The sequence below is a fragment of the Musa acuminata genome, chromosome BXJ3-3 (genome assembly GCF_036884655.1).
Source record: "Musa acuminata AAA Group cultivar baxijiao chromosome BXJ3-3, Cavendish_Baxijiao_AAA, whole genome shotgun sequence".
NCBI classification, from domain to species: Eukaryota; Viridiplantae; Streptophyta; class Magnoliopsida; order Zingiberales; family Musaceae; genus Musa; species Musa acuminata.
In genome coordinates this window covers 452,863-473,011 of record NC_088351.1, presented here as the reverse complement: position 1 = coordinate 473,011, position 20,149 = coordinate 452,863, and the positions used below count along the sequence as shown (strand labels likewise).

Below are 20,149 nucleotides of genomic sequence, written 5' to 3'. Positions count from 1 at the left end.
AATAGAATAACTTTTACATACATGTAAATCATGTCTCGGTGATAAGTAAATACATGGCTCAACTTTCATTCATCAACTTGAATTTTCTTACATTAAACATACAAGACACACAAGGATGCCTGAACTTCTTTCCTCTGTCATGCCACATATATTATCTTAAAGTTGATTATGTTATTTAATGTAACTGGCACTGCTCATTTTAGAGCTTATTGTCTACTAACAAGATTGACTTGGTATAGAACTTACATTGAACTCATTGATAATTTTGTTCCTTGGCAAAAAAAAAATAAAGATAACTTATATAACAAGAAAAAAGTGTCACTGTATGGTAACCTAAATCACCACATGACATGTTGGTGTCATAAGGATTTCATAATTCGAAAGGAACCATCAAGGGGAATATAAAAAGTAATTATATTATGCACTAAGTCATCGCAGTGAGATCGAAACAATCAGCATCAAATGAAAGGAAATGCAATATAACTTTATCCTATCTTCAGGCAAAGATATCAAGAATATAAGTTAATCCATACCAATCTGTAGGAGAAAAAAAAGAAAAGGGCTACCGTCATTTTCTCATCAAACACCAACTATTCACTATTGTATATGCATTATGGAAATATGACCAAAATCTTGTCTTTTGGCATGGAATTTTTTTTTGTTTTATTTATTTAATAAAACTATAAATTTTATGTGAAATGACATGTAAAAATTCTCGCAATAAATATCGGGTCTTACTGCTATTCGATTTCAATGACATAAACAGCACGTGCAAGCAATCCATATAACATATGGAAGATAGGTTATCCATTCATTAGCAAGTGACCTAGTCTCCTGATGTTGGAAAGAAACTTGATCTACTCTCATAATCTAATTCTTTTTGCAACATCCGATAATAACACGACCACCAGCATTATCAATAATCCAGTTCTCAGAAAGAAAAAAAAAAAAACTGACATGCATTACGAAATATAATCAGAATGTTGTCTTTTGGCATGGGATTTTATTTTATTTTGATTTATTTAGTGGAGAAAACTATATATTTTATCTTAAATGACATGTACAAATTCTCCCAAAAAGAATCGGTTCTTAAAGCTATTCAGTTTCAGTGACACAGACAGCGTGTGCAAGCAATCACTATAATATATGTACGATACATTATCCACTGGTTTGCAAGTGAGCTAGTTCCATATGTCGGAACGAACCTTTATCGACTCTCACGACCTGATTCTTTTTGCACCATCCGTCAATGGCAAGAACAACCCTTACATTTCAAGCAAAAACACCCGATTTCCGGGAGATTTCAAGAAAACCAAGAAATCATAAACTCCAAATCAACAGAATTATATTTAAAAGGTAAAAGAATGTCGTACCCAAAGGAAGCGGAATTGGTCGGGTCTGGAGAACGATGTTAGGGTTTAAAGGGTTCCGATGTGATGAAGGGAGTGGAAGGAAAAGATGAGGGCGATCGAGACACGGTCACGTTTTTTAATAAAGCATATATATGTAGATCCTTCATCCATACTGGAATTCATCCACAAAAACAGCACATGCTATTTATTTGAAGTTACAGTTGATATTTAGATAGTTCGAATATATATATATATATATATACACACACACACACACGAAGATATCATAATATATTTTTAAAATATTTCTGATTCCATGATAATAATAATTTAGATTATATTAATATGGATCGATGTATATTAGTATACATCTAAGTGGAGAGAATATATATTATATGCTATTGGCTTGTAGCAATTGCATTGTATGACATCGCCACTGGGGCTAATACATTTGTCAGACTTATTGGAAGCACTACTACTCATATGCTTATTAGTATTGTTGGATGTCCTTAATCAAAGGCCGTCGGATGACGTGGCAGCTGCCTGTTGACCGACCAGTGGATCCCACGTCCAGTGACATGGCAGCGGTCTGTTGCGTGAGCCAGTGGAGCCCACGCTCGGTATCTCCGTTTTGAACCATGGGGATGTTAAAGGCCGTCCAGTGACACGGCAGCTGCCTGTTGACTGAGCCAATGGGGCTCACATCAGCATCTCTGGCTTGGACCACAGATTTTAGAGGCCGTCCGAGGACATGGCAGCTGCCTGTTGACTGAGCCAATGGGGCCCACATCAGCATCTCTGGCTTGGACCACAGATTTTAGAGGCCGTCCGAGGACATGGCAGCTGCCTGTTGACTGAGCCAATGGGGCCCACATCAGCATCTGTGGCTTGTACAACAGGGATGTTAAAGGCCGTCCGATGACTTGGCAGCTCCCTGTTGACTGAGCCAATGGGGCTCACAACAGCATCTCTGGCTTGGACCACAGATGTTAGAGGCCGTCCGAGGACATGGCAGCTGCCTGTTGACTGAGCCAATGGGGCCCACATCAGCATCTGTGGCTTGTACCACAGGGGATGTTAAAGGCCGTCCGATGACTTGGCAGCTGCCTGTCGACTGAGCCAATGGGGCTCACATCAGCATCTCTGGCTTGGACCACAGGGGTGTTAAAGGCCGTCCGAGGACATGGCAGCTGCCTGTTGACTGAGCCAATGGATCTTACTTTGGGCCCGCTGACACAGTTCTCGCCACGGTCAGCTTTGCTCCAACAGGCACAACGGCAACGATTCTAATATGTCGGTCACAGACAGTCACATATCTCCCTCAGTGGAAGTGGGTCATTTCGTGCACACCTTAATCCTCTCTCTCCCTCTTTCACACATAGACAGATCCATGAGAAGACATCAAGCCGAGTACATTTTCTAAGGATAACAAGCTACACGTCACAACCTAACACGCTATGATAAACGTAACAAAACACTGAGCAAACAGCAGACTACTAAACCTAGGACAAACACCACCATAATAAGCTATCGATAAGCTTACAGCACACCGGAGAACATTAACCGAGACAACCCCAGCTCATCACATCATGGCTTTGCACCTCCACGTCCTATGAGCCCTCCGCCGGGCATCCCCGGGATACTTCCAATGGTGGGGATGGAGCCGAAGGCAGGACCTCCGAACCCAAACTGAGGACCCAAGGGAAGGCCGGGAGTGCCGAAGACGCCACCGAACCCGAAGAAGTTTTGAGGCTTGTAGGGTTTAGGTTCGCTGTGGATGTTTCTTCCCTCGAGCTGCACGACAATGGTGGCGAGGAGAAGAGCAAGGAGGAGCACAGACTTGGTCGGGCTCTCCATGGCATGGGTAGTGAATCGTGGTGAGCCAAAGCCAACCCCCTCTTATAACAGGAGGGGGAAGGGTGGTCAGTTGGTGTGTCTTTAAGGCCAATAACTGGAGTGCTGCTGTGGAGCACAGAGATGCTTGAAGAGGCCTTAAGTATAGTAGCAGGTGCATGTGATCCCCATTCAATGACCTCCCATTTATAAGCAGCTGGTCGGAGGACCTACTACTGATTCTTGTTTCCCATGACCGGGCTGCTGATTAGATGGGTGCAGAAAGACACTGCATGGGTTAAGGACTTCCATCCTTCAACAGAGGAAAACTCTCGGACAAATGACTACTAATGGTGTGAAGATCAAAGATGTATCTTATAGAAATTTCTTTCTTTAAATAGTCTGTTGACATTGAAGAGTTTATAGAGGTCGATAGGATACGATAAAATAAAATATTGGTTTGTTTGACTTGACGTTTGCATGTCAATCTAGTAGGGAAAAAAAACAAAAAGCAAAACTAGTCCATGAGATCTATGACAGCATCACAAATCAAAATAAAATTTTATCCAACCTTTTCATCTGGCATGTCAAACGATCTGGTCCTCCCCTATCGCAGGAGGGTTGACCAAGGTCCCACTATTGATCAATGTTCTTTTTCTTTTGCACTTTATTCATAGGGATATATTTTTCTTCTTATGAGGGCGGGGGGGGGGGAAGAAGATTCTGAAAGGCTGTAATAAATAGTATGACTGCATTAATAACAAGTAGAGTCTTTTGTCCCTTCGTAGAGCACCACCAGACTTTATCATTCATTGCAGTCGAGAAAGAAGGGGAAGGCAAATGAAAGAAAGAGTGCATCAAAGATGCAATCAATAGCTTGCTTGCAGATTCCTGTCGTTGTGGTCTCTGGTACACAGACCTGCACGCGAAATTAAAAGCTTCATCAGGTACGATCAATTTGAAGCTACATAACCCATTCAAAATAAAAGAACATATCTTTTTGGTGCAAGAAAAAAAAAAAAGGGTTACTTACCGAAACGATTACAGATTTGATCTGTAGCTTGTAGACCATTGTGGATAGCATTGACTTCGTAGTCTTGTGAATACTCCTCTATTTCACAAACTATCTACCTCGATGCCACTCACCGTGATGATGGAATTGATGAAGAAGCCACAATTTGCTCGAAAAATAACTAAGAAAAAACACTACGAATAAGAGATTTAGGTTCCAACTCAAGTCCGATCATCTTTTTTTTTTGTCTTCTTGCTACTTGAGCCAATAAAGTTGTATTGTGATTATAATCATCCGTATGAATTAGTTTGATGGGTGCACATTGGTGATCTATAGTCTCTTGTTTGAGCGGAAATTAAAAAGCTGAGTTATATAATGGTAAAATCGTAAAGTAAGATAAAATGAGACTCTCTACGAGAATAAATAAATAGATAGGTGAGAGCTTTACGGAAAATACTGATCTTTACGTGCTTTCTTGAGGCAATAGACAAAATCGTCAATTTCAATGGACAAATTTGGACCGAAACAAATTATTTCTTAAGAGAAATCATAAATAAATTTCAAATATAAGATGGAATATATCGATCTTTCGTGATCGGGCAATCAAGATAGATGCACATTTATTAAAGCACCCACCGCATGCTCAGATCTAGTGGATCATCAATCGTCAATCTTTCCGTGACCGTGACTTGTAAAAGCGCGATCAAGATAGATACACATTTATTAAAGCACCCACCGTCTCTCCTGATAGAACGGACGGTGATGCATGTCCTTCTTTCGCGGGTTGACGCTTACAACCGTTGGCAAGCAGCTCCCGATTCGAGGGCGGTAGCGTCCGGCCCCACCGCCTTTGTCGTTTGGTCCCACCTCAACCACACGAACGCCTCTATTTTGCTTCCCGCCGCTTGGAAAGCAGAGGCAAAGGAAGGGCTCCTCCTCCCCCGGAAGTCGCCCTCCTTTCCCTCGTCCGAGACCCATCTCTGGAAACCCCGCCATGAACCTGATGGCGTCTTCGAGGGCTTCTTGCTCGAAGGAGCAGCAGAAGATCTACCAGCAGTGGTTCGCCTACGCCGACAAGGGTCGACATCTTGATCCCTTCTTCCCTGCCATTCTGTAGTTTCTTCTTCTTCTTCTTCTTCTGTTGTTCCCTGATGTCGTTTGTTGTTCTTTCTCGGAGGTTCAGATGGGGACGGGCGCATCACGGGGAACGACGCCCTCAAGTTCTTCGCCATGTCGAAGCTGTCTCGGCCCGAGCTTAAGCAGGTTTCGACCCAGTTCGAATTCACCACCCCAGTCTCTCTTTGCTATTAAATCGTTCCATTTCCCGTTGAATGTAATTTTTTGTTGCAAATTCGATCCCTTTGCAATTCGATATATCGCCCTTCCGAGTGCGTTTTCCGCAGATTTTGAACTTGCAATGATGGTTTACGATAGGATACTATGAATGTGGTGTGTTCTATATAGTGATTCTACAACATTGTTTGTTCAAGAACTGCCAAAAGATTCCATTCTGTGGCAATTGCATGATTATTGTAGGGTTAAATTCAGTGGTGATTGTCTGCCACTAGGCAACTTCCTCGAGGAACTTTCAAAAATTTCGGACATTGAATATGGTCGTTGAGAGTACACTACTATTGGATTGATGATAAAAGGGCCATGAAAATTGCGGCTATATTCCTCTGATTATATACAAGGTGATCAATTCTGTGGCTGAGGTGTGTTTAGGCACACACAGAATGTTCAGAATCAAGGTTTGTTATACCGAATCGTACTGCTCGATACGGGCGGTACATACCGGTCCGACAGGCCAGCGGTACGCGGACCACCCAGTACCGGTCCACATTGTAGTAGTGCACTGTAGCATTGCACCCAGTACACTGTAGTAGGCCAGCGGTACCGGACCACCCAGTACACCGTACCGGTACCGGTACTGAGCCTAGGTCGAAATACAGGTACGGTACGATATTGCGAACCTTACTAGGAATTATAAATGAACGTTTAACTTTTCTAAATTTATGTTGCAACTAAATAAAAAGAAAGCTTTATGATTACCTGCTCATGATCTGTGCTGTTATGGATGGTTCACTTACCTGCTAAGCCACTTATTTATCATCATCGTGACTTTTGTTCACTTACCTGTATGCTTTTGCAGAGAATTTCTGTTGCAAGCTGAGTTACATGTATGTAGTCCATGAATGGTTTGAAGGTCTTCCATAAAGCCCAGCAGTAGATCCGAAATTCTTTGTGTCTGCAAACTAAAAAAAAAAAGAGAAAAGAAATGACTTGATGTATAGATGAAAGCAAGATTGATTATCTGGTTTTAGTTTCAGGATGGCCAAAAGTTAAAACACTTGATGATATTTACTTAAATAAGAATAATTACTAACTAACTTTTAGCAATCTAGGAATCTTGTCCATGAATATACATAGTAGTTTAACTGTAAACTTTATCGTACTTATTTGCTATTACTGGTCCAATTTTTCTTGATGGTTTCTTTTTTATTAACATTATGTCTTATCCTAATCTTTCAATAAGGCTCAACCTTACTGATGAATTATTTTTATTAAATCTTCTGACTTCTTGAGTCTTTCATATTCTTCCCTACAATTTTTGGGAACCTTGTTATGAAAGCTTGTTGATTTTTTTTTTTCTGGCTTTCTAAGGCATGACGTTTTGGCATCTTGTGATCTAAATTTTAGCACCAACATGTGTCTTCAATAAATCCTTGTTTTTTGCCTATAATCATACACCATTAACCACTTTGCCTGTGTTGTAAATGTTAGTCTAAATCTAAAAGTGGCATTTGACCACAAACAGGAAAATGCTAAATAGTATGTCAGCATCCTAGATTGCTTTGAGGGCTGCTTTCATTGTTGGCTACAAATCAATTATTAGGTTGACTAGATACTGAATGAGTTGGTTCTATGTAACAGCATATTATTTATCAACATATATACCATCTGTTGACATAAACAATTGATCTTGATATTAATGTTGGATTTCATTTTATCCTTATATTGTTTAAAATGTAAACCAAATAGTAAAGTAACTCATTAGCAATTAGCGTGTGGCACTTTTCTTTTTGTTAATCAAAGCATATTTTTCTTGTATTCACATCGTAGCGTGGTATAATCATTTTCATCTGTCCCATGTAGTTAGGTTACATGTGCTTTTCATTGACATTCTAAATTTTCTCTGCAGGTTTGGGCCATTGCTGACTCTAAGCGGCAGGGTTTTCTTGATCTCCTAGATTTCATCAGTGCCATGCAGGTTTTGCCTTGGATGTCTTTATACTAGAGAACATATTAGGCAGTTCCTAATTTTCCTTTGCAAATGGACAGCTTGTTGCACTAGCTCAGGCAGGACATGAGATTACTCCAGATGTACTGAGTCATGCAGGTTAGACTGTGGACCAAAAAGCTTTTAGCGCTGTTACATTTTGTAATAGACACTGATATTGTTGTTTGTATGCATCACTTCTCACAACAGACTTGGAGAACTTAAAACTTCCAGTGATGGAAGGTTTGGATGCTCTGCTAGCTGTACGTCAGTTATTAGCCTTCTAACTTGAAATTTTGTAATGTGAATATCAGACACTAACCGATTGCAATGACCATTTTGTAGAAATCTAAGCGCTCAGCAAAGAAAAGTGATCATCGTTTAGATGGTAGGGATCTTTATTTTAGAATTCTCAAAAATTTCTGGTACGTATTACTTTAGCTATCTGAAATTTCTGATGATGTTTCAGCATCTCCACAGCACCTATTACCAGCATCAGCTGCGTGGTTTAACTCAAAAGCATCGAAGAAGGTATCTTTTAGGGTCAAACTTGTTGTACACTAGTCTGACATCTATTTTGTTCTACTGATGACAATCGTGCAATCGTATTTGTTTCTAGGTCCCTCTAAGTTCAGTTACCTCTATTATTGATGGTTTGAAGAAATTATATATCGAGAAACTGAAGCCTTTGGAAGTTGCATATCAATTCAATGAGTTTGTTTCTCCTTTGCTGGTAAGTTTAATTCCAGAATCTCTTCTGTCACAGATTTTGGCAGATATTAAACTTCGACCACATTTAGGAGATCTTCTTCACTGAATTTAGACAAAATAGTAAAAGACTTCATGCTCTAATGTTGACCTGACAAATGATTTTTCTTCTGTAGACAAATAGTGATTTTGATGCCAAGCCCATGGTTATGCTATTGGGTCAATATTCTACCGGAAAGACAACATTCATTAAACATCTACTTCAATCTAGTTATCCAGGTGCATTGAGAGATACATTCTCATTATTAATTTTATTTTAGCAACAGTGTTACGAATTCATTTCCATTGATCTTAATTCTCACAGGTGCGCATATTGGACCAGAACCTACAACTGATAGATTCGTTGTTGTTACAGTAAGTTGGTGCTTCTTTTGCTCTTTTCCTTGTGGTTTGGGACAATCACATATATACCAAAGCCAAGTTTCAAAGATTTATATTTACTTAAAAGTTGCAAGTATCTTATATACCCTCCAAAACCATAAGGCATTTAGATTTAATTCCTAAAGGAATATATGTTGACAGGGTTATCATATATATACCCCTGCAAAGAGATATTTTCTTTCAATAGTTCCAGGGGCATATATGGCTAGATATTAAATTTGCAGTTTTTGTAAAGGGATGAATATGCAATTTCATCTTTGTTCTGCAAGTTAAATTCCATACTAGCTAGGTATGAGGCTTGCTTGTGATTGTTTTCCTCTTATTTTATGTCTTATTTTATCATTTATTTGGTTCTTTTTGGTTGTTGTTAAAGGGCATCCTGTTCTTTTCTTCTGCTGAATTGGATCTTTACACTTGTTAGCATGTACTAAGAAGTAAATGCTTCAATCCCCAGCAATACAGACATCTAATGCTGAATGGATTGGTGATCATGAGATCATGATCATTCAGCCATGATCTTAGGACAGTCTCATAAAGCATTTAGCAAGTCCTGCAGAATATAAGGTTGTGCTGATCAGATATGGATATGTCTTCTGGTTTCCTTATCGACAGCTCTCACATTCTGCTGTCCCGAAATCTTTGTATTATATGGTGACAATGGCACTTTAGATCTTTTAGAACATGGTTTTATTTGCTAGTTTTATGCTATTATGCAGTCAGGGCCAGATGAGAGGAGTATTCCTGGAAATACTATTGCTGTTCAAGCACATATGCCTTACCACGGCCTGACTGCATATGGAACCGGCTTTCTATCAAAGTTTGAGTGTTCTCAGATGCCACATCCAGTATGATTTTATCTTTAGTCTTAATATGGAAATCTGTTCCTGCCATCGTGATTCACAAACAAACTAAACTTTTTGTTTGTGAAGCTTCTGGAGCACATTAATTTCATTGATACTCCTGGGGTCTTATCTGGAGAGAAACAACGAACGCAGCGCAGTTATGACTTCACTGGGGTGACATCTTGGTTTGCAGCAAAGTGTGACCTTATCCTTCTCCTGTTCGATCCTTATAAACTTGATATCAGCGATGAGTTTAAGCGTGTTATTGGATCTCTGCATGGCCATGATGACAAAATACGTGTAGTACTGAACAAGGCAGACCAAGTTGACACTCAACAGGTGAAAATTCTAGCTATATGATATGACCTCTGCAATCTTTCATCAGCATGTAACCTCTTAATATTTTAGCCATTTCCAAATAAATTTTTATCATGCTACCAAAGTTTGATGAACATGTTTTTTTGCCTCGCACATCAGCTTATGAGAGTCTACGGGGCATTGCTATGGTCTCTTGGAAAAGTTCTTAATACCCCTGAAGTTATGCGAGTTTATATTGGGTAATCTCTCAGTACAATGTAGTTCAGGCACAACTCTTACATTTTTGAGAATTTGATAGTCCTCCATGATATGAGGGTGCATATTTTCGCTCCAAACTGCAAGATGATTACATCAAGTTTATCAGCATTCAAGATTATTGTCTTATCATGCTGAAACTTTTCTGTTTCAAATGTACAGGTCATTCAATGACAAGCCAGTAAATGAAGCAGCAAGCGGTCCAATCGGAAAGGAGTTGTTTGTGAGAGAGCAAGATGATCTGCTTTCTGATCTTAAAGACATACCAAAGAAGGCTTGTGACCGCCGTGTAAGCAAAGTCACCGAAATGTTCAGAACATCTCTGCTGTTACCTACTCTTTCTTGTTCATTATGTACTATTTCCTGTTTTAGATCAACGAATTCGTTAAGCGTGCAAGAGCAGCCAAGATTCATGCCTACATAATTAGTCATCTGAAGAAAGAGATGCCATCAATGATGGGCAAGGCCAAGGCTCAGCAGAGGCTCGTCGACAACCTCGAAGATGAGTTTGTAAAGGTGAGCTGTCCTGTGTCATTCTCTGTAAGATCGTTCTTTTACCACCTAAGACATATCTACATCGAGCTGTTGAGATTCTTGAAGTAAAAAATGCTGGTGTATTGAGCAGGTTCAGAAGGAGTTTCATTTGCCACCAGGGGACTTCCCTGACGTCGAGCACTTCAGAGAGGTGTTGAATGGATACAACATCGACAAGTTTGAAAAGCTGAAGCACAAAATGATACAGGCTGTGGATGATATGCTGGCATACGACATCCCAGAACTCTTAAATAGGTTTAGAAATCCATATGACTGATGGTACTTCTCCTTTGACATAGAAGATCGACTCTTTGGAGCCGCAAAAGTTGGTGACAAGCATGTGCTTCTCCATGAGGAACTGGTTACGTTGGAGCTCACGATTTTTATGGTTTTTCATTCTTGGTAATATTTGTCCTCCATGGGGTGTCAATTGTACCGAAAAGAATATTTATGGATCAGGTCTTGTTGTACATGTAACATAGGACTGGACACTTGATCTCATGTTTCATTTTGGCATTCCTTGATTTCACCTATTATTTGATAAGTGGACTGGAGGTAGGCACCATCAGAGCCTGAGATATATTTGTTAGAATATTGGCCTCGAATCTCTCACAAAATTGTGTTCTCCGATGACACTTTATTTACTAATATATAAAATAGAATGATATTTTTAAGCATATATAGACACTTTTTTTTTACTTAGTATATTATATATATATATATATACATATACATATATATATATATATATATACATATATATATATATATACATATATATATATATATACATATATATATATATATATACATATATATATATATATAAAGATAAATATAAAAATTACGACTTGGTAGGGACATGCGCAACCTTGGGGTGCATTTACTACCTTCGCCTGTACCGTATCGAGGCACCACTGGAGCGACATGGATGCGAAGGGGAGATTAGAGGGCAAAGTGGCGATCGTGACGGCCTCCACCCAGGGCATCGGCTTCGCCATCGCCCAGCGCTTGGGCCTCGAAGGCGCTGCCGTCGTCGTCTCCTCCCGGAAGCAGGTCCGTCCGTCTCCCTTCCTCTCTCTATCTCTTACTAAAGTTTTGGTTCTTGATGGTTATGTGAATCTTGTCTTGGTGGGGCGAGCAGAAGAACGTCGATGAGGCCGTGGAAATGCTCCGTTCGAAGGGGATCGAAGCGATGGGGGTCGTCTGCCATGTCTCCAATCCCCAGCATCGGAAGGATCTCATCGAGAAGACCGTTCAGGTGATGCTCTTCCTCTTCCTCTTGTTCCTCCTCCTCCTTGAATGATCGGAAACCCTAAATAATTTCATTATCGTTTGATTTATCGGGAAAGAGAAAACCTATTTGATTTTACTGGGTTTCTTTTGTTCTTAATCAAGAAATCTGGCTGGAGATGGAAACTATAGTATAATTTCCTTGTTTATCACAAAATAATGCTTTTAAATACCTCCCCTGTGAAGACACCTTGTTTATCACAAAATAATGCTTTTAAATTTCCTTGTTTATCACAATATAATTACCTATTACTGCGTCCTAATGAAGACACCTTGTCAAACGTATGTTAGGTTGACTTGCTGTGTAATTTATATTTAGTCCACATGCAGGAGTCCGGAAATTACAAAAACGCATCTAGAGAAGTAGTGACTTGATATCTTGGAACTTTGTGTCAAAATTAATGATATCCCAGAGGAAAATTCTCAGATCTGATCCATTATAAACTTATAGTGAAAAAAAAAGAAAAGAAGGAATACATATAATTATGCTGTCCACATAAATGTTTATTGTCCGTCATGAATGGCTGATATAGTATCATCAGTGGTTGCTTAGACAGAAGTCTATATCCTAGTTTCTTTTGGGAATCCTTGCTAGAATGGTCTCCATTTTCAGGCAGCTGATACTAGTCCTAATAAGTCAATGATGGTCAAGTTGATGCTATTAGAAAGAGTAGTAGGTCGTAGCCGAGGGCAGACCTTGGTACAACAATAAGGTTCCTCCTTTGTGTCTTGGGAGAACAGGGTTTACGTCCTGCAAATATCCTTTCTAAATATTAGAGGTAACACTACGTATATTGACCCTCGCTAGGCCACCTGCATTTGCAAGGTTTATGTTCTTTTAGTAGGAAACAACTGAGAAAAGGGTATGAATCCACTAATTGCAACAACTCATCTAGCTCGGAAGTTCTTGTGTCAAAACTGATGATATACCAGAAGAAAAATCTCAGATCTGATCGATTATAGAACTTGTAGGGGAAAAAGAAAACAAATAATACATATAATTCTGCTGTCTTCAGAAACAAAAGTTAATAAATGCAAGAAGTGTTTGTTATCTGTCATGAATGGCTGGCACAGTATCATTAAGTGGCTGTCCATTCAGAACTGTAATTTTATTTTTTCCTTTCTTTGAGGAATGAGGAATCCTTGTTAGAGTGATCTCCAAGTAAGACAGTTGAAACCAATGTTCATAATTTCGTACCGTATCGAGCTCAGCGTGGTACAGTACGGTACGAGTATACCGAGCAGTCTGCTAAAGATTTGTTTGTTTGATCTTTCATCATTGATTCTTCTGTGTGGTAATACTTGATCTGGTTTGTCATTCTTTTTAATGATGGATCTTTTGTTTCTACTTTTGTTGCAGAAATATGGCCACATAGATATAGTTGTGTCGAATGCTGCTGCTAATCCAACAGTGGAAAACATTTTAGATACCAAAGAGCCGGTTCTTGATAAACTTTGGGAGATTAATGTGAAGTCTTCAATCCTTATTCTGCAGGTTATGCATATGCTAACAAGGTTTCACTCCTTTAGTCTGATGTTAAAATATTAACTTTTGTTTCTTTTGCAGGATGCTTCATCTTACTTGCGGAAGGGCTCGTCCATCATCCTTATATCTTCAATTGCAGGTTACCTCCCACAAGCATCCATGGCCATGTATGGTGTTACTAAGACTGCTCTTTTTGGGCTTACCAAGGTACTTCTCTATTTCTCATTGTTATTTCCTCTGAGTGACATTTTTCCTACATTATATTGCTGGGGCAGGTCAATAAGATCAACATTACCATTTTTTGACTTAATATTAGTCTACTTGATGCCTGTTGTGAAGATGCGTGAGGAATGTTTTACTATCTATGTGTAGTGTGAACAAATTCTTCTACGCACTTGATGTTGAGGAAACTCAACTGTGATATTAGGAAGTTCTTTGACATCTTTTGTGAGACAGTTTGCTGGATTACATCAATTGGAAATCTAGTTGCACTTTCTAGTCTTTCAAAGATAGTACTCCTTTTTCTGGAACCATCCATAAATTGGGAAACTGTTGTCTTTTCTCTTATCTTTTTTTATATACTTGTTTCAATGTATGTGCTTCTGGTTTACTTGCAAGTGTTGGTGACAAGTTATTCATCTTTCATCATTACCTATACTGTTGCCTTTTCATCGTTACCTATACTCTGACATCTACCTTTACAAATCATGTTGGATATGTATCCATTTGTATGATACATTCTTGTTGGCTAGATAATATAAGTAGTGTGTAGTGGGCACACAGTAGAGAATGTTTATGGTTTTAGTTGTACTTAGATGGGCATCGGAAGCAAAAAATTGCCATTCTGAGTTTTTTATGGTTTTAGTTGTACTTAGCTGAGTTTCTGCATATCTGCTGAATAACTTATGCCTGCACTCAAATAAAACATCTATTGATATGTGTAGTATTTTGGAACAAATTAATCTTGTGTGAGAATAATGATTGTGGAAAAAACTTGCATTTCACCCTTGTTATAAATGTCAGGCTACCTGTCTCTTGTGGTTGTATTAAAAACATTACACTTTTTTGTGCAGGATTGCTATAGCATTGGCTAGTAATTCATGTATTACCGCTGGCTTATCCATACCGTAGTACATGCTATAACTTTTTTCGAATTTCTTGTAGGCCCTTGCTGCTGAGATGAGTCCAGATACCCGTGTCAACTGTATAGCTCCTGGATTCGTGCCAACGCATTTTGCTGATTTTCTAACAAAAAATGCTGCCATTGTATGCATTCTCTACTTCCTTATTGAGGCTTTGAGAGTGCTTCCTCTAGCCATTTAGTTCATTCACTTCCAAGCCGATTGGATAACAAATAATGTTCCGGTTTAACTTGCATGTTGGGGGAAGGCATTTGAAGCTTATCTCATACAACATGTCTAACCTTTCTGTTAACCATAGTACAACAGTTCATTGCCTTACCTTGTGGGGGCACGGGTCTTGTCTTCCAATTTCATATTCCACCTGCTTCCTAGGGTTCATGTTAGATCATCCAAATGAAAGCATTGGTTATCTAGTAGGATCTCACTGAAACATGAATTTTCTCATGAAATTAAAAGCTACTCATTTTGTGATGACGATTTAAATAATTGTTTATGTAATAGGATCACTCTGAAACATGACTCATCTTGTCCTCATCTTGCAGTAGCTTTCTCATGCAACTAGGTGCTGCCCTTTTTGTCCTATCCATCTATTTTTGGGATCTATCTAAAAAAAACGAGTCTTGGTTTTCATCATTTAGTTCATTACTTGCAAGTAATTGACATATCAACCTCACACGTCTTCTGCATGAAAGAAAAGTAGCCCATTTTCATTCAGTTTATTAGGTGCAAGTGATTGACATATCAACCTCTCGTCTTCTGAATGAAAGAAAAGCTTCCCATTTCTTGTCATCATTCAGCATGAAGTCTTGGATGCTTTGATCTCCTTTTCCTGTTATTAGAACTCTGTTTGTGTGCAGAGGAAGACCATCGAAGATCAAACTCTGCTGAAGAGGCTTGGAACGACGGAAGACATGGCGTCTGCTGCTGCCTTTCTGGCATCTGACGACTCATCCTACATCACCGGAGAAACACTAGTGGTTGCCGGAGGCATGCCTTCCAGACTATGATCCTTCTCCAAATCCCTGCCTCAAGAGAATGATGAAGATACATCTCACGCACCTTTGTTGAGTCTCAACTATGCTAGGCAGAACAGTAGTAGTCATGCTATCGTAATTTATTCTAGCATCTGGTAGTTGGTGACTTTATTTTCACAACATTCAGAAGAATAAATAAATAAAGGGTCATCTCCATGCACGGTAATATCTATTTGTGTATTATGTTGTATACATTTAAGAGAGATAGATTATCCTTTAATCATGCATATGAATCATGATAGTTGATTTTTAAATCATTTGGTTAATTGAGGATCTCGACGTGTCAAGTCAGGAATATAAGGTTATCAATCATTTATAGTCAAATTTACTTTAATTAATAATTTTTATCAATTATAAGACTAAGTATAATTTGATCGTGTATTTATTTATTTATTTATGATTGATTTATTTTTTTTTATTTTATAGGTCGAAGAAGAAGAATAATTTTTTGCAAGCAATAATTGTAAAAGAGTATATATAGCATGACCTTATGATAAATGGCATAAGAGTGAAACATGATTGTATTGTATGGGATACACTTAGAAGATTGTATAAGGACCTAATTAAGATAATCCATATACACAACTGTTTAGGAAAAAGCTAAGGAAGAATTGTTTGAACTGTGGACTTAATTGTTTGAATTCTATAAGGACCTAATCAACAAGCTCTCCTCCTCAGAGAAACACTTGAGAACAATCAGATTATCCCTCATATAAACACTGATGATGAAGATTGATTACAAATAATATTAATTAGTTGGTGTAGAATAGATATGTAATTATTAAAATATCTGAAATATTAAATTTTAAAAGGATATTAATGTGATTTCAGTATTTACTTAGTTGACACTGATATACAACTACGAAGATTAATATACCATTGAATAAAACTTGTACTTTGTAAGGATATTATATATACGCATTTTCGTGTCTTGTGACGCCGATTATTGCACGAATCTCAAAGCTTTATGCACGCGCATTGTCGGATGGATTTACTGTGATGCGTGTTCGTATCTGATTATATTGTTCCCGTGCCCGACGCGGCCGCCGCCTCCTTTGGCTGTCTTCCTCCGCCTCTCTTCGGTCGATCTCCTTCCCACGCTCGCTTGGCTCCGACGCCGCTGGCAGTTGCCTCGGATTGGTCGCTAGGTCAATTGAATTGGAGGTCGAGAGAGGCCACTACGTGGTCGAAGCATTTAGGGATTTAGAAGCGATGGTGGTGGGGCAGCAGGCGCGGAAGGCGATGCTGGGCGAGTGTCCGAAGAAGGTGGCACGGCTGATCGACCTGGTCAACCTGCCGTCCAACCTCAGGGAGTTCGCCGGTGGCCAATCCCAGATGGCTCATCTCAGCTTCTTCATCCGCGTCTGGTCACATATCAAGACCCACAACCTACAGGTATCTTCCACCACCAGCTTCCCTTCACCATTAGATAACGTGTCCTTTACTGCTTTGTTTAATCTCCAAGGTTAGTTTTGAAAGGTTATGCTGAGATTGTAATAGTCTGCATACACCTTTCTTTTTCTTTTTTTCAGTTATTTTCTAATAATTTGTTTTTTATTATAACGGACGGACTACCTAATTTAGGCTATTGGCACCCAAGAAAGAAAAAACGATTTTTTTTTTGTTTATTTTCTATGTCTTTCGGCCTCACTGTATGCAGTCTGCATGAATTAGCTACTGCTCTAATTGATTGATTCCAAATATATAAAAGATGAACGTAAATTCACATAAAAATAATAAATTCTTGCAATACCACCGGGAAAATGATGCATTTTGATCCTTAAGGAATGCATGCAGTGAATAAAATCTGTATTGATGATGATGCAAGTAAGAATTTTTTTGTGGCACTGCATAGAAGAAATGATGCGTCTTTAACATGAATGTAATGCATTTGGTGATATTAGCCTGTGTTTAACTGATTCAGTAATGAACCATTGAGCGATTCTGACTATGTGGTAGTTCAGGAAAGAAGGGTATGGAACACCAAATGCTCTCAATAAGCATGTACATGCAAAGATCTTAGTGAAACTGTCAATCTACGAACTAGAAGACTAAACAGGGTAATATAGATAATCTTATTGCATAGAAAAAAGATCACAAGCCAAAGCTCATCCTTTTTGTGCCTGAATGTAGTCTATAATAATCCAATAACAACAGATAATTGCTGAAAATAAAATGAAAAATAACTTTTAAACAGTTTGTTATTGCTGCTATTCCATACTTTCCCGAATTTGTTGCTCTTGGTGACTACTCCTTTATGGACTGTTGGCTGGTTCGAATAAGCTCGTCGCCAAATATCAAGTCCAATGCGAACTGGATCTGTTTGGCACTCCCAACGGCTAGTTGACCCAATCTTGATTGGCATAAGAGGGTGCTGCTGCCCTTGCTGGTTTCTTTTCTGTAGTTGGAATTCTTTTCCAAGATTCATCAGGCTCTAAATCTCTACCGGATAGCGATAAGACACCTATACTCTAGTTTGTAGTGCTTATAATAATTTTTGCAAATGCTGAAAATCTTCTTCAATCCCTTCCAAGCAGGACAGTGCTGTCCCATCTCTTACCAACTTGGTTGTGTGCATCTGAAGGTGCAACCTTTCATTACTGGACTGGCATAAGTTATAGCAGCACCTAGAGAACTACTGTAGTCCAAACAGGGTTGGGCAGCTCCATGTTTTAGCTGAACAGGGGCACATCTTGGTTGGCTGTTTTGGTTGAATCCCAGATATGATATGGTTTAAAGTGGCTCTGTGACAGTTATCATAAAAATTACCTTTTTTTATAACATCATTTAATTACTTTTATTTGGATCAATGAGTTCCATTATAACCTTCACAATTTTAGTCATCTAAGATCCAGCTTTAATGATGGATGCAAAGTTTTTTTTTTTAATTTAGAATGTAGTGCCACCCTTGGTAAATGCAGCTTCTTCTTTTTGAATTACATGGCATTCTCTTGTTCCAGTTTGGAACATTCAATATGCGTGCGAAAAAGTTTGAACAAAGATTTGATCCATGTGATTTTTACAGTCCGATATTTGTGTCTGACTTTTTTGCTTTTTCAATTTATTCATAATTCTTTTGTTATTTATTAAATATAAGGATAATTCAAAAACCAAAGAGAAGACATCTGGTAACATTCCTTTCTTTTTTTATCCATGTCTTATGGCATCAGTAAATGTAGATTGTTTGAATACTATTTCTGTACTTGATTTATACCAGAAATCTATGAGGAGGTGAACATTAAAATTCACATGGAGTTGAAAGAAATTTTTTATGGTATAAAAGGATGTTGTATGTTTAACTTGAGGGAATGAAATTGTAGCTATGTGATTCAGTATGAATTGTCAAGGGCTGATGATGTCATGGTTCAGCATGGATGTCTATAATATGGATTACCAAATTCTTTCCATGCTTCAGTTAGAAGAATGTGCACAAAAGAAATTTAGTGAACATCCTAAATTGATGCAGACTTTGCCAAGTTTGGATTCATGCTATTTTATTTATCATCATGATCATTGTAATGAAAATTTGTCTTAACATCATCTTGATCTCCTTTCTTTAATATAATATTTGTTATAATTTTGACAGGTTTACTCGTGTAAAATTCACTGTCAGCGTGTTAATGCACAGTTTTTTCCTTCTACTAAGAATGTAATGCTATCATTAGTTTTAGAGTTTATTATGATCATTATTACATATTATATTTTGAACACAAAATCTTTACTTTGTTGCATCAGTTTTTTCTTTGTTTATAAGAAAACTCTCTGTTGTATTTATAAGAACTCAATATGCACATGAGAAGGCTGAGCATATATTGACGGAAAATGCTTATGGTTTTGCAGGATCCAAACAATAAGAACTTAGTCAATTGCGATGACAAGTTGAAGAGCATATTGTTGGGCAAAACTCAAGTAGAGCTGTCCAAACTTCCAATGCTAATCAATCTTCATTTCCCGAAACCATCAAAATGATTGTGAGTTTCCAGATCATGTAGTTCAAATCTCTGCTTTGAGAAATATATCATGTTTTAGCCTGCCAAGCATCTCAGCTGGGTAATGAACCATCTGAAACATTTTGTTAGCATAAACACGCATTCCATTCTATTAAGATTACTTAGCAGATGTTTTTGACTAACAACCTGTCAGCCAAATGCGAATACAAACAGTGGTATGCTGCGGGAAAATAGTGGTCTGAGTTGGTACCAGTGGGGCCTTTTCTAGTGTCTTCCAACAGCCCTACCGGGAAAACTTTGAATCTCCTACTTGCTTCTCAGCTTAAGATTGAAAGCATAGTCATTGGAGAGCAATCATTATTCTCTCCATGAGTCATGCAAAGCATGCAACTGCCCCCGGACTAGGATTCGAAGACCTATATGCATACAAAGTGCTTGTGCAGAACCTCCATAGTGGTAGGGTCATCTCTGTCACCTGTCTTCCCACAATTCTTCTGCATTCATTACCCAACCCATCATGAGAGAGAGAGAGAGAGAGAGAGAGAGAGAGAGAGATAGAGAGATGGCTTAACCCTCTTAAGGCTTCATCCGGCTCTGCTGATGTTGGTTGGTACTTGCTTTTAGGAACTTGTCAAGCCATCAAAACTTAGATATGGAGTTTAGGAATGG

At 38.6% G+C, this 20,149-nt stretch overlaps 3 protein-coding genes across 6 annotated transcripts; all 3 read left to right on the top strand.

The window, feature by feature from the left end:
- The first annotated feature begins 5,191 nt into the window (after nt 1-5,191).
- Nucleotides 5,192-11,026, top strand: LOC135633011 (EH domain-containing protein 1-like). 3 transcript variants are annotated; one of them, XM_065142007.1, is made up of 16 exons: nt 5,192-5,276; nt 5,381-5,460; nt 7,400-7,468; nt 7,540-7,597; nt 7,688-7,740; nt 7,823-7,865; nt 7,947-8,008; nt 8,097-8,210; nt 8,362-8,464; nt 8,550-8,599; nt 9,343-9,471; nt 9,556-9,807; nt 9,946-10,025; nt 10,204-10,330; nt 10,414-10,557; nt 10,667-11,026. In XM_065142007.1, exons 1-16 carry the CDS (start codon nt 5,192-5,194, stop codon nt 10,850-10,852), a joined length of 1,635 nt encoding a protein of 544 aa, XP_064998079.1. In that variant the 3' UTR covers nt 10,853-11,026. The 3 variants fall into 3 exon arrangements, with proteins under 3 accessions (XP_064998079.1, XP_064998078.1, XP_064998077.1); XM_065142006.1 differs by lacking the exon at nt 7,823-7,865 and having other exon boundaries at nt 7,919-8,008; XM_065142005.1 differs by lacking the exon at nt 7,823-7,865 and having other exon boundaries at nt 7,688-7,755; nt 7,919-8,008.
- Nucleotides 11,027-11,449: 423 nt separating this feature from the next.
- Nucleotides 11,450-15,753, top strand: LOC135632696 (short-chain dehydrogenase/reductase SDRA-like). Of its 2 annotated transcripts, none has more exons than XM_065141379.1 (6): nt 11,450-11,631; nt 11,720-11,836; nt 13,229-13,336; nt 13,436-13,561; nt 14,519-14,620; nt 15,354-15,753. In XM_065141379.1, exons 1-6 carry the CDS (start codon nt 11,503-11,505, stop codon nt 15,501-15,503), a joined length of 732 nt encoding a protein of 243 aa, XP_064997451.1. In that variant the 5' UTR covers nt 11,450-11,502; the 3' UTR covers nt 15,504-15,753. The 2 variants fall into 2 exon arrangements, with proteins under 2 accessions (XP_064997451.1, XP_064997450.1); XM_065141378.1 differs by having other exon boundaries at nt 11,453-11,631; nt 13,229-13,363.
- An 800-nt stretch (nt 15,754-16,553) lies between these two features.
- On the top strand, nt 16,554-19,649 carry LOC135582836 (upstream activation factor subunit UAF30-like). The gene is made up of 2 exons (XM_065142751.1): nt 16,554-16,925; nt 19,371-19,649. The coding sequence occupies exons 1-2, from the start codon at nt 16,743-16,745 to the stop codon at nt 19,497-19,499; spliced, it is 312 nt and encodes a 103-aa protein (XP_064998823.1). The 5' UTR covers nt 16,554-16,742; the 3' UTR covers nt 19,500-19,649.
- The last annotated feature ends 500 nt before the right edge of the window (nt 19,650-20,149 follow it).